The sequence below is a fragment of the Diceros bicornis genome, chromosome 7, assembly GCF_020826845.1.
Source record: "Diceros bicornis minor isolate mBicDic1 chromosome 7, mDicBic1.mat.cur, whole genome shotgun sequence".
Classification (NCBI taxonomy): domain Eukaryota; kingdom Metazoa; phylum Chordata; class Mammalia; order Perissodactyla; family Rhinocerotidae; genus Diceros; species Diceros bicornis.
Window position 1 is genome coordinate 46084739 of NC_080746.1, and position 14515 is coordinate 46099253.

At 46.7% G+C, this 14515-nt stretch overlaps 1 protein-coding gene across 1 annotated transcript in view; it reads left to right on the plus strand.

Annotated features, from left to right (window-relative positions):
• Nucleotides 1-14515, plus strand: part of ME3 (malic enzyme 3) — a 181774-nt gene that overhangs the window by 82066 nt on the left and 85193 nt on the right. The window contains exons 2-3 of the mRNA XM_058545451.1: nucleotides 1791-1924; nucleotides 4910-5059. Coding sequence (XP_058401434.1) covers nucleotides 1791-1924; nucleotides 4910-5059 — 284 coding nt within the window. The remainder of the gene's footprint in view (nucleotides 1-1790; nucleotides 1925-4909; nucleotides 5060-14515) is intronic.

A 14515-nucleotide genomic window follows, 5' to 3' on the forward strand; every position in this document is an offset into this window, starting at 1 on the left:
TTTTAAAGCAGTGAAACTATTTTGTACGATACTGTAATGATGGATACGTGACATTATGCGTTTGTCAAAACTCATAGAACTTTACAGTACAAAGAATGGACCTTATTGTATCCATATTTTTAAAAAGTCACTTCATAGGTTGGAGGATCCCAGGAAGGAATGCGGACTCTGAATCTAACTGTATTACAAATGTATGATACAACCTCAGTGAAGGAGGTGGAAGGAAAAAGTGCTGACCTAAGTAACTTTGGAAATGAGTGGAGTTTGTAAGACTAAAGGCAAAAAGAACTGCCCATAAGCACTGCTTTCTAGTTAATAAAGTTGTTTCCTGTTGTGGTGCAGGTTAACAATTTTGATGCTGCTATATGTATATACAGAAATTGAGTATTTAAGTAAATGGATGGCAGATGTTGGGAGCTAAGTCTCTCACTATGTGAGTGAGAATTGACAGATCAGCAAGGTGATAAGCCTAGAATGATCCATGCGGTAATGGATTAAAGTTGGAGACATTAATGTAAACTTATGTTTAGCTTAGTATAGATTGATTTCTTTGCTCTGTCAGCTGAGAGGGACTAAAATCAATGAAACCTCAGTAGTAAGGAGCACAAGTAATATGTAGAGCCCAGATCTTGGTTTCTAATACCATGCTCCAAAAAAACAATCAGGCCTCCTTGAAAAAGTAGCTGATTCTATGACTGGGGCAGGCAATATACAAGATGAGCCTGGAGCCTCTTGTAGTGCCAGAAAGTAAGTACTCAAAAAAAAAAAGAAATTATGGGATATGTCAAAGGGACACAGGAGCCAAATAAAAGAGTTCCCAATGGCCAAAGCTGGAACAATTTGAGCAAGAAAATAAATAAAGCAGTATTGGATTATAACCAAAAGTATAAAATAAACACCCATGAGTTCATTCTAATATAAGTAAATTATTGAATAAATAAATAAATGGGGGAGAAGAGATAAGTCTCCCATACAGAAGAATTCCAAAAAAGGAGTGACTTTACAGTGGAGAAAGCTGACTACTTCAGCCAGGTGACCAAGTGAGAAATCGTGTTGGTAGTATGTATATTGATCTGATGTGATGGAAATGGCACTTCACCCCTGAAGTCTTCCTCCTAAAAGCCCATAACCCCAGTATAGTCATGAGAAAAACATCAGACAAATTGCAGTAGAGGGGTAATGTACAAAATACTTGACCAGTACTCCTCAAAACTCTCAAGGTCATCAAAAACAAGGAAAGCCTGAGAAACTGTCAGAGCCAAGAGGAGCCCAAGGAGACATGATGACTAAATGCGATATGGGATCCTGGCACCAAAAAAAAGGACGTTAGGTAAAATCTAAGGAAATATGAATAAACCATGGGCTTTACTTAATAATAACGTATCACTGTTGGTTCATTAACTCTAATGAATGTTCCATACTGATGTAAGATGTTAATAATAGGGGAAACTGGGTGAGGGGATGTATGGGAATTTCTGTACTATCTTCTTAATTTTTCTGTAAATCTAAAATTGTTCTAAAAAATAAACTGCATTTTAAAAAACAAAAACAAACCAGAAAAACCTAACGATGCAGATATTTTCCCCATTTTTCCAGGAGGAAGCCGAAGCTCAGGAGAGACCAAGTCACTGGCACAAGATTGCCCAGCTGCTTAAAGGGCAGAGGTGGGATTGGAGTCCAGGGCCCTTTCTCCTGAGTCACACAGACTTTTGCCTGTCTGTGGATGGAACCTCTTCTGCTCCTTAGTTTCCTGCATATCCATTTATGAATGTGTTTCTCGTTCTCCCCAGGGGATGGCCTTTACTCTTGAAGAAAGACTGCAGCTTGGAATCCACGGCCTCATCCCCCCCTGCTTCCTGAGCCAGGATGTCCAGCTCCTCCGGATCATGAGATACTACGAGCGGCAGCAGAGTGACCTGGACAAGTCAGTGCCTAAAGTCTACCGCCTCTACCCGAGCCCTAGGCTGAGCTGGCTGTTTCCTGTGGTCCACAGAGGGTTTTCTGGATACTCTGGAGCTAGCAAAGGCCAAGAGCCCTGAGAGATCCCAGACCCAGCCCTCCCTTCCATAGGGTGATGGTCTCCCTGAGGGACAGGTCTTGTTATGACTGAAGACTGAGGCACAGTTGACACATCCTGGGAGAACTGGGAAGGGAGACTGAATTCTACCCAGTGGAATCTGGTTGGACCTCTGGGAAGTGGTGGGATCTGAGTCAGCCCAGGAGGCACTGATAGAACTCCAGCAGACAGCAGTGGGGTTCACGGAAGGCCTTTCACTCAGCGGGAAGAAGTGGAGCAAATATATAGGGACAAGTGTGTTAAGGAAGTGGTCTGTGGCCCAGGTTCCTGGAATAAGAGGAATGTGGTGGAGAAGAGAGGAAATGGACAGGGACACCTTGGGAAGGACCTGGGATGTCATATGCTGGAGGTCTATGGGGAACACTTAATAACCCTGCCACCCCTCTGGATTTTCCCCAGTGGGCATATATAGACTGAAGAGCCAAATGGGGGATCACAGGGTCAGCTTTCCTAAAGAAGATGGTGACCTCCCAGGTCACATGGCTATGGATTGGCACAGCCAGGATTTGAACACAGGCAGCTGGCTCCAGAGTCTGTCCTTTTAACCTCTCTGCTATACCACAGCTAAGAGGCATTGGAGCTTAGTGGTACAAGACTAGACTCTAGTACTAGACTGAGTTCAAATCTTCATTCTACCACTTAATAGCAAAATTACTTAGCCTCCTTGGGTCATTCCCCATCTGTACAAGGAGTATATCAATGGTACCTAACTCATAGGGTTATGATGAGGGTTAAATGCATTAGTATTTGTGATGTGCTTAAAAGAGTGCCTGGCACATAGTAGGCACTATGTAAGAGCTTATTAAATAAATGTCTCCTTGCTATGGGCTCCAGCAGAAATGTAGGGACAAGATAAGGGTTCCCGCTACATATCTATAGAGCTTAATGGCCAAGACTTTGGGTCTTTGAGGATGTGGCTGTCCCACTAGGGGCAGAGCTCAGCAGCATGTCAAGGTCATCCTGCACTCATCTTCCTCTGCTCCCCCCATACGATCCATGGCTTCTGAGTGGTAGTGGACAAGGAAGCCTCTGCCTACTCCGCCTTACTCCTGAAGTGCTAAATTCTGTGCATATTACTTGTGGTAACTCCCAGGCCATACTGCAGCCCAGGCCAGATATTCTGTCCCTTTTGCTTATCCCAAGCAGATTGGGTCTAGCCATGTCACCCTGAAGAGCAAACCAGAAAGCACACAATTAATCCAACTAACACCATAAAACATGCTCTACCTTTGAGCAATCTGAAGCTCAGTCTTTTTGTTCAATTTACAAAGAAGAGTTAAAGTCCGAAGTGACATCTTCTCTCCTAAAGATATTGAACTCTAAAAATTATAAAGTCCCAAATGCTTTCTTCCACAGTTCTTTTAGCGAGATGGGCCTCGCTCATTTGCCAGGAAAGACATGCCAGGCTCAGGAGGCAGGGGATGTGCGGTTCCTGGGAGCTCTAGAGGGCTTGCTCCTGATGCTCTGTTAACTGCTCTGACCCACTCATTCCCAGGAGTCCCTCATTTCAGCAGGTGCTGGGGGAAGTGCTCAGGAAGCTCCCCAACTTCTTTTGGGTAAGGGCAGTGGTGTGCTGGTAAATGTTTAATAACTGGTTCTCCAGGAGAGGCAGAAGAAGCCCCAATCTATAGCATTCACCAATTTCCATGGTGTAAATATTCCTTCCATGGCCAATTTCAAGTTACCAACTTGACATCACCGAATGCAGAATTGGGAAGAGATGGGTACTGGGTAGGGAACCTTACACTAGTGATGAGTTGAGATCCTGGCTATTCTGAGCATAAATCCTCCCTTCCTAAAAGCACCTTCTAAAACATAATTTTCAGTTCTGCACCAGTGCCTTTGGTGGGGAAGAAGAGGCTGAGGCCCCAAGAGGTCAAAAGACTTCCCCAAAGTTACATAGCTAGTAAATGGCAGAGCTGGGATTCAAAGCCGGCACCCTCATGCCACGCCTGGGGATCATTCTCCTATCAGAGCATGTCTGTCATCCCATTCTGTGTCAGGGCCTCAAGTGCCTCCATGCTTTCTCCCAACTGTTGTCCAAAAGGGTTATGATATCAGGGGTCACTAACACCTCATTGTGAATTTCAACCCCTGGGTTTTTTCTCCCAGAGGTTTTTGCATTTTTAGGAGTGTGAATGAAAGACTTTTTTCCTGGCATAGGGATTTCAGGCTTCAGGGAATAGGTGAGAGAGAGATTTTTTTGGAATTTGCCTCCTGAGATCACTTGGAGGTCAGCCACTTGTGAACTCTGCTTGTGACGGGAACCAGCCCTGTGAGGTGGGAAAGACCAGTTCGTTCGTACATCACTGGTATGCCCAATATTTTCCTTGACCCTACTCTACCCCCAGAATATTATTATTCTGTTGTCATCCATTAATGTCCATATAATAATAATAATATAACTAACCATCTTGCACCGTGGTTGAGAGCACAGACTCCAGCATCAGATTGCTTAAGTTCAAATCCCTATTCTGCCATGACACCTTGGGTGAGTTTTTTCATTTCTCTATGCTTTGGTCTCCTTGTCTCTAAGATAGCAAGAATTATAGCCCCTACCTCACAAGCCATTGGGAGTTTTAAATGAGTTAATGTAAAATATTTAGAATTGTACCTATACCATGTATAATAATAAGCACCATAAGGCAGGTGGTATTCTCCACATTTCATGGATGATGCGACTCATGCTAGGGCAGATGGGTGCTGTGCCCATGAATGAGCCATTGTAAGTAGCAGAGTGGGAGCCCTCAGTCTTTGTTTGCATCAAGGGCCTCCCCTGCTGCCACATAGGGTGCTCATGTGATCAGCTTAGTTCTTGTCTCCCTTTCCAAGGTACATCATTCTCATGACACTCCAAGACCGGAATGAGAAGCTCTTCTACCGAGTGCTGACATCAGATGTGGAGAAATTCATGCCCATCGTGTACACACCCACCGTGGGGCTGGCCTGTCAGCACTACGGCCTGACCTTCCGTAGGCCCCGGTGAGCTGTCTTGGGGGCGGGTGAGGGCTCAGGAAGGGGCTGACTCACAGAGGGGAATCAGTTCTTTCTGCTGGCCTTGCTTAATGGGACTCTGGAGGCTATTCCTGATTGGGCCATCGGCCCAACAGTGAGACATTTGATTTTAAGCACTTGCTCGGGAGAATGACCCCATAAGCAGAGAAATGAGCTGAGAGAGTATCTAGTAATACTCTCTATTACTGTGGAGTAATGAGTGGAGCTTCTCCACCTCCAAATAATAAATGCCCAACATGTTCAGATTTGGCCTGCGAGGTATTTCAGATTGTTTTTCTCTCATTATCTACCTATCGCTTCCCCTTACTTTCCTGGTCATCTCGAAAGGGCCGACAGCTCTCCTGCCAGTTTGGGCCAATGAATAATGGAATGTTGGATACCAAAGACTGAATTCTTCTGCTGACTCAAAGAACCAGTATTTCTTCATTTAGGCCTGACTCAGATTCCACTTAAATGTCATTTTATCAGGCAAAAATTTGGCACTACGTTTTCTTTCAGAGCCAAAGAATTTGGGGGCAGTTTTCCAAAGAGATCGCTTGGTTTTTTTCATGGTGAGTTCAGAATATATATATATTTTTTTTTTTTTTTTTTTTTTTTTTTTTTTTTTGTGAGGAGATCAGCCCTGAGCTAACATCCGCCAATTCTCCTCTTTTTTTGCTGAGGAAGACGGCCCTGGGCTAACATCTGTGCCTATCTTCCTCCACTTTATATGGGACGCCGCCACAGCATGGCTTACCAAGCAGTGCGTCGGTGCGCGCCCGGGATCCGAACCAGCGAACCCCGGGCCGCCGCAGCGGAGCGCGCGCACTTAACCGCTTGCGCCACCGGGCCGGCCCCCAGAATATATATTTTTAAAAAATAGAAAAGGAAAAATGGAAAGATTTTCAAAGGGTTTCCCTGCAAGGTGTCTGGTAATTATCAATACATAGTTCTAGAACTAAGGAGAAAAGAGCTGCCTGGGTTTATCATATGTGATGGAACAATGTTTTAGTCTGTCTGCGTTAGAATATGTAAACATACAGCGTACTGTGCACAGATGTGTAATTTACGTTTATGTAAAATTTATAAATCTGTCTTTATAAATCATGTGCTATATGAGGAACATGTAATCATGGATCTAGAACATCTTTTGTTAATTTGGAACAACAGTCTTCCAGTTCTGAAGCCAGCATTTGGGATGAGCATTGCAGACCCATCGCTAGAATCCCTGATGCCTGTTCTCTTCCTTTCCTGGTCACACTGTTGCCCTTGGCAGAGGGTGGCGCATCAGACCTTGTCTTAATGGGGATGTCCAGCTGTTGAAGCAGACACGTCCTCTTCACTCAGAACAGCTATGCTTCTGCAATCCTCTAGGGGGTTTGGGGGGTGGTACTGCGCTGTCTTCCAACAGAGACTCCTGTTCTTTTATTGTCATCCCCAAAACCAACAGTGCCAGACACATTGGGACCTGATGGTACATTTCTGAAGGATACAGGGCCCTATTTACCTTCAAGTTCCTATTCAAAATGGTCCTTCCATGTCCTCCCTCCTGCACAGTGCAGATCAGCTCGTATCATTTCCCTCCCCTAAGGCTATAAGCAGCCGCCTAAGGCTTGAAGAAATAAGTCCAACACTTTAATGAAACCAAGGCTGTCACAGCCAGCTTGTATTCAGAAATCCTATGTTCTTGCTATGCTGATCTATTCTCCGTGCCCAAGTACGTCTGGTGTTCTCCTCCTCTGTGCCTTTGCGAATGTGGTCCCCTCTGCCTCAAACTCCTGCATTCTCCCCTTTCTTCGTTCTCTACCCATCAAAGTCCAGGTTATCCTTCAAGACCCACCCCAAGAGCTTCTCTGTGGAGCCCTCCCTGATCTGCCCTGGGCTGAACGGATCGCTCCCTTCTCAGCATCCCCACAATCCATTACATACTCCTAGTCTATAGTTTTATTTTTTGTGCTTTCTGTTTTTAATTATTTGTATGTCAGTCTCCTCTACTAGAGCACAGATTTCTTGAGGAGGCAGGAAACCTGTCAGATCCATTTGTGTATTCTAGACCAGTACTTGTTGAGTAATTGAAACCTGGATGGGAAAGTAGCATTGTGTGCTGACCGGGAAGAACTAGGTCTTTGCAGTCAGCCCTGAGTTTTAGTCTCCTTGACCTTGGACAAGTTTCTTATCCTCTCTCAGCCTTAATTTCCACATTTATGAGATGGAGGTAATAATACTCCCTACCTCAAATAACCATTGTGAGGGTAGAATATGATAGAGTGGATATGCTACCTGGCATAAATGTTGGTGTCTATTTTCCTTCAGTAACTATTGTACAGGAAAGAAGGTTTGATAAATGTAGAATCATATTGTGCAGATGCACTTATAATTTCTTATAAAGAAAATTGAGTCATTGAGTATAATGAACTAACACTTCTAACTGCAGAGGTAAACCAAACCCAATGTTATGCAAACACATGGTTTGGCTCTTCTAGAACCCACTGTTTCCGAAGAGGTCCTTTAGCCCTTACGCATGGCTCACTGCCTCCACTGGCTTGCAGCTTAGATATTATGGAAATGCGAGGCCATCCCACTCCTGCCCTGACTCCCAAGCTGTGTAGGAGCCCTCCTCCACAGATGTTACGGACTAGATTGTGGATTCAGTTGTTGGTTCCAGATAAACTAGTATCAGGGTCAGGACCCTGCTTATGCAGCAGGCTCATGACAGTAGAATTTGCCTCCAGAACCCACTCCTGAATTCAGGGAACACCCCAAGACTGAATTTGAGTTAACAAACATTTATGGAGCAAGTACTAGGTGCTGGGCATCATGTTAGACACAGTGAATTACCTCACAGAGCAAGTATGGTTCTTGACCTCAAGCAATTCACCAGCCCAGTGAGGGGCCAGGCAATAATAATATAAGTTAAATATAATAAAAGGTAAAAGAAAATCAGAGATTTAATAGAGCCAAAGAATTACAGGTATATAAGGGAGAGGAAAATTTATTTTCCCTAAAGCAGCAGGAATGCTTCACAGAAGAGATGACATTTGAGCTGGTCCTTGAAGGTTGAATAGGAATTCCATAGGTAGAGGCAGGGGGAACGGCCATTCCAGGGAAGGGCTTGATTTTATAGGCTTTGTAGACACCCAGGTAGTCAGCTCACTTGGGTATCTTTCCATCTCCTGTGCCTGGCAAGGAGGACAAGGGAAGGGGAGCTAGGCCTTTACATCTGTTGGCTTATAATGGAGCCTCTCCATGTCGTAAAAGGTTGGTTTGGTAACAGTATCTCCATTTTACAGATGAGAAAATTGAGGTGGGCAGAGGAAAGGAACTTGTCTGAGGTCACAATTGGAGAGCAATTGGTGAAGTCAGAATTCTGACTGGGAGTTGAGGAAAGTTGCACCAAAGAGGTGACATTTGAGCCAGGCCATGAAAGATGATTGCAAAGAATTGAGACAAAAAGTATTTGTCTGCAGTGATCCAAGCACACCCATCTCCCCCTTGCTAAAAAATATGACCTCTGGGACCTCTTGGTGGGTGAAACAGGAGAGAAGAGGGGCTGGGTAGGAGAATTGGCCAGTGGTTCTGCCCAACAAAGAGGAAGTGCTTGGTCTCCTTCCCACCACCCGGGAGGCCAGATTAATGGGGAGCTGTTTCAGACTCAGGTGCAGGCCCCACTGGCGGTTCTCCAGTGGGTTAGTGATGGAGAGGGACGTGGCAGCAGAATGGGGGTCCATGTGGGTGGAAACAGGGCCCTGCCACCCACTTGAGACCAGAGAACCAGGTCAACCTTGAGTAGGTGTAGAGAGGATGCTGCAGAAGCTGGGCACATAGCATGGAAACAGGCGTGCAGTAGTCCCAGCAGGGACCCTATAGTTGAACTGGAACCAGGAGAAAAGCATAATTGTAATAACTGCTTGCTAAAGGCCAGGTATTAGCCTAAAATATTTACATGTATTAACTCTAAAGTATCCCAGTCTCCCTAAGAGGTAGGTACTATTATCCCATTTGTAGATGGGGAAACTGAGGCACAGAGAAATAACTTGCCTAAAGTCACACAGCTCATAACTGGCAAAGCCAGGACTCAAACCCATGCAGTTCTACACCAGAATGTGGACAGGTAACCACTATACTACACTGCCTGCTATAGTTTGGGACTGTGCACATTTGCTGGACATTCAGGGAGGGGTGCCCTTGTAGTTCCAGGAAAGTTTGATTGCCCAGGGGTCTAAGGCGGGAATTGCTAGGTACGGCTTCCAGAGCCTCTCCTGGGAGGGAGTGATCCAGCCAGGTCCTGGGCTCGAGGCTGGGTGGGGCTGAGGCAGGCGTGGACAAACAGAACTGTCTTCTTGGATTCGTCCCTCACACTCTTGGTACAGACTTCCCGGGTATGTTTTGCACAAACCCCTCTTCAGATGATTACCCAATTAAGTTATTTGACATGTGACGTTCTGAGCTGTTGCTCCAGGTTTCCATCTGGCTGCCTTCCAGGTGTTGATTCCACACCTGCTTTGCTCCTTCGAGAAATGGGAGTTTGGGCTCCACCCCAGAGCTTCATCTGACGCCTGGCTTTGAATGGTTTTATGGATTAGGATCTGAAGGGAGGACAGCCCCAAGGCCAAGAGGGAGAATCAGCTCCTTCTCAGTTTCTGAAATGATAAACATTCCTGCCAGGTTCCCCGGGAACAATGGAGTTCTCTGTGAAAGGGCCTGGCCCCTCACCAAAACTAGTTAGGTCCAGCTGATGCTAACATTGAACCTCCAGCGTGCCTGGGGCTCTGCATCACCCCTCAACCTTGAGGGAGATGCCAGAGTGTCTTGGGGCACCTGAGTACCCCTGGGCAGATGCAGAAGGTTCTGGGCTCTGTGGAGCCTCTTCTGCCCCTTCCTGCCTCCCCTTCCTGCCTCTCCCCTGGCACACCCTCTGCACATGCTTCCCTGGGCCATGGATCCTGGCTAGCCTGCCATGAAGGAATGCCCCCTGAAGGTCAACAGTGTGTGACTCAGAAGAGATAAAAGCCAGAGGTGAGGCCAGGCAGGAGGCTGGAATGCAACTCAACCAGGGAGGGAGTGTGGGGAGGAGGCCAATACAGTGTGGCTGGCTGTCAGGGGGAGTGAATACTCTCCGTTCCCCAGGCCGCCTCCCTCTTGACCAGCCCTGTCTTCACCCTCCTCGTCCTCTTGAGCCCCAAGCGATGTGCACGCACCTGTAGAGCTAACATTTCCCAGCCTGTGTGTGCAGTCCAGCCTGTATGGGTGACGAGGGCTGGGTTGTGGGTAGTGGAAGGAGTATGGACTTTGAAGCCAGGCCAACTTGGCCTCCAATCCTAGTTCCTGATGACTTTTGACAATTAATTTAGCACCTCTTACACCTTTCATGTGTAAAATGGGAATAATGCCCATTCACGTGAGAATTGTGAGAATTCCATGAGATTCCACGTGTAAAGAGCCCAGCCCTAGTAAGTGCTCTGACCTGCCTGACCCATCACCCTCAGGACCTGTCATCTGACTCAGTCACCCTACCCAAGAATCTAAACTGTAAACCAACTGAGGGCATCTTAGTCCGCTGAAATGCCACCATACTCTGTTGTTGAGTCAGACCTTAAATGATCTGTGCTTAACTAGCAAATCCATTAGCAGGTACATGTGAGGAATTAGAGGCTGTGATGAGTTAGAAAGGTGAGGGTGGGAAGTGGGATTTGGTTTCACTAGTGGGAGGCTCTGCGGAAGATACCTGAAGACATATTTGGATTTGGACAAAGCCAGCAACCCTTGGCCCTGAGCCAGGCTGTGGTCCCTCCTGACTGCACACAGGTGGGTTTCTACACACAGGCCAGTAACACGTACACGGAATATTAACAGCTACCATTTATGGAATGCTTCCGAGGCTCATGGCGGGCCCGAGGCTAGGTACTTTGTGTGCGTTATCTCTGAGCCCTACACCAACCCCACAAGGTGCTTGTTCCTTTACCCAGATGAAAGCTAAGGCTGACTTGCCTACGACATTGCAGCTGACTCAGCGCCAATTCCCCATATTTTCCCTGCGTTCACAGTCCAGCTTCCTGTGGTCCTGGTAAACATGGCGCATCAGAGGTAAACACTTGCCTCCTTACCTTCACGTGAACTCCCTTGCATGACTGGTCTGCACACATGAGGGACACACACACACACACACACACAGGCACACAGGAGGGCAGTATACCATGGTGGAGAGAGCACTGGGGCTGGAGTCCGGAGGGAGTGGGTCAGCTCCCCCACTAATACCCATGTGGCCTTGGAGCCCTGCTATTCCCCAACCCCAAGGCTAGATCACAGGGACTGTCCACCTTGTGGGGTGGTTGTGAAGGTCAGATGAGTTAAGTGTGTGTGAACATGCTATATCAATTGTGAAGTTCCCCACAAGCTTAAAGGGGTATTACTTTTCCTCTTTTCTTCTCCCTTACCCCAACCCCCATAAAAGGGTGTGGTTAAGGCTCACACTCACCTCCTTGGGGTTTCCTGCTCCCCACTCACTATGTCTGATGAGCACTTGCCTCATTTTCTTTACATTAGAACCTTCTTATCTTCAACTACCTCCACCCACATATACACATAATACATACAGAAGGGCCCCTAGGGCACATGCCTCTGCTTCCTAAATGCCCACTGAAGCCATACATAGAACCAAGGGCTGCCAAAACTTGACCAAAGCCACTCTGGAAAACAAAGACAACCTTATCTCAGCAAATGTCAGAAGACCCCTGACCCCCAGGGCACAGTCTTTGAGCATATCACAATGTGGCCTCCAACCCAGCTGTCAGTCAATGGAGAACACACACACACACATACACCCCACCCCCAGCATAATTGAGAGGCAGGCAGAAAGCAAGGATTAACATCATCAAACCAGCTGCCTCTTCCCCATCTTCAGGGTACCAAAGTGCTGATTCCTGTGGCGGAGCCTGTTCCACATCTAATTACGGCCAGGTTCCTCTGCCAAACTTTTCCAGCTGTGCTGCTGGAAAGGCTCCCTGGAGCAGAGCAAGCACAAGGTCTGCAGCTGGGTCTGCTTAGCTTCTCGTCTGGCCCCTGTGTCCTCCAGCCTTTTGTTACGGGCAGAGCACTGGGTTAGGAGTCAGGCAGACCTGGGTTCTAGCCCTTGCCACCCTCTTTCTGGCTGACTTCTTAGGCAAGTCACTTAGCTCCTCAGTCTCAAGTAAAAGTGGGAGGGTTGGAATGCATGGCTTCTGTGATCTCTTCCAGCTCTAACCATCTTTGATCTAATAATCCAAACTCTATAACCAAGTTAGGAATGAGATCTTGAAGTGAGCCCGAGTCACATTATGTAGCTGAGCCTGTTTCCCCACCTGTAAAATTAACAGGGTCAAGTTCGAGCAGTGGTTCTCAGGGACAGCTGTGCATGGAAAGCATCTGGGAAGCTGTAAATCAGAATCCCTGAGGTGGGGCCCAGGCAGCTTTAGTTTTCAGAAGCTCGCCAGGGATTCTCATGGGCAGCCAGGGCTGAGAACCGCTGTGCTGGGTGATCCTCGAAGTTCGTCCAGCTTGGATCTTCTGTGACTTTTAGGAAGTTGATAACCTGCAGCCCATATTTTCCAGGCCACCCCAGCCTGGCAGTCTGTTAAAGATTAGGGTCATGATAATGTAACAGAACCTTCGTATCCAGCTCAACCCTCAGCAAGTTAAACTGTTGAACCCCACTGCCGAGTTCCCTTATGAATCATTCACAGGGTTAGTGGGTGGGCGAGGGGATGGGAATGACCCTCATGTATGCTTTCCTCCTCCCTTCCCCGATTTCCTCCTGAGCCTCCATCACTGCACAGAAGTCACTCCTCTCCCAAGCTGCACCCTCATCCCATATCAGCAGTTAATTAGACAGGAAAAAGCATCCAACCAAAGGTGACTCATCATTTGGGTGAGCATGTGACCAGTGTGGCCTGACTCAAAAGATGAGCTGGGCCGGTTGGAGTCCTTTTCAGGAATTCGGAGCAACTAATGGGAAAAGTTATATGGAAAGACTTTTCCAGTTAGGAAGGGAAATTAAGGCAAAAAGGATGCTATGATTTAAACTTGAGAGTCAGGTCATAGTAGACCAAAAGCAAATGCTAACTATGAAGGCATAGAAACAGAAGTAAGAAATAAAGAAACGAGTCTGTGGAGAGAGAACAGGGAAGATGGAGGAGGAAGGAAAAAACAGGCAGAGCAAGTGGTGGGTCCCCAGGGCTGCCTCAGTTCATGATAGCAACCCATTCCCTTTCCTGTTCACAATTCACAATAAATTCTCTTTCTCCGGAGATAACTTAAATGAATCTCTGCCTTATGTAACTAGAAGAGCCCAACTGAAAAAGAGCTATGGCATTAGATGGATCTGATTTGTGCCCTGATCCCCATGTTAATAGGGTGGGTGGGGGCTAACAGATTAAAGTGCGGCATCTCAAACTTCAGTTGGCATTAAAATCACCTGCAGGGCTTGTTCAAACAGACTCAGAGAACTGACATATCTAACAAGTGCCCAGGGATGCTGATGCTGCTGGTGGGACCACACTTTGAAAACCACTGGATTAAAAGCTGGTGAAAAGTTGCTCAGTGAAAAATGAATAGAGACCGCCTGAAGGAAGCAGGAGGAGTAGATACTTCCAGGCCCCACTGTGCATTAGCAGAACTAGCTGGGAGTCGTGAGATATGGATTCTGGTCCCAGTTTTTGCCACTAACTAGCAGTGTGACCTTTGGTTAATCCTTCCCCCTTTCTGAGCCTCAATCTCCTCATCTATAAAACAAGAAGAATTTACTAGGCGATCTCGGGACTTCCTTCCAACCCTATAGGCTCTAATTTTTTGAGCAGATTAAAGTACTGTGGCTATAAATTTGCCTCTGAAGTTTCTGGTATGTAAGGGAGGAAAATGCAGAAGTAGATGAAAACACATACTTTTCATTTCTGACAAGAAAAAGCTTGCAGGCTTATCTGCAGAAGTGTCATGTTTGCTGAGAGCTCTGACTCACATATGGGCACCTTCCCAGACAGACCAGCTGGGCGGTCCAGGGTCTGTCATGGCTTGTTCGGTGCCATGGCTTGGGAACCGATGCTGGTAGATCTCAGGAAGGTGGCACAAGGAGTCCTTTCAAAGCCTGAGGTTGTTCAGCTGTTTAACAGGAATGTCACGTGGAGTAAGTTAAATTGTATCTGGATCCCACATCACTGCAACCCTTTGGAACAGAGAGATGGAGGAGAGAAGGATCATTTATTTTTGTGTCTGCATCACACGGGTTTCAATCACTGCAGGAATTGGCTTATTCTTTTTTAGAGGAAGTTTTGAGATTTACGTACAAAAAGGTGAGTTTGTACTTAGTTGCATGTGACCTGCCTGGGACTTGAGCATCCAGAAGGAGCAGGTTGCTGTGTGAGGAGGACAGAGGACCCCCCTCAGCCATCATGAATTTGGGTGTAGGGGGCTGAG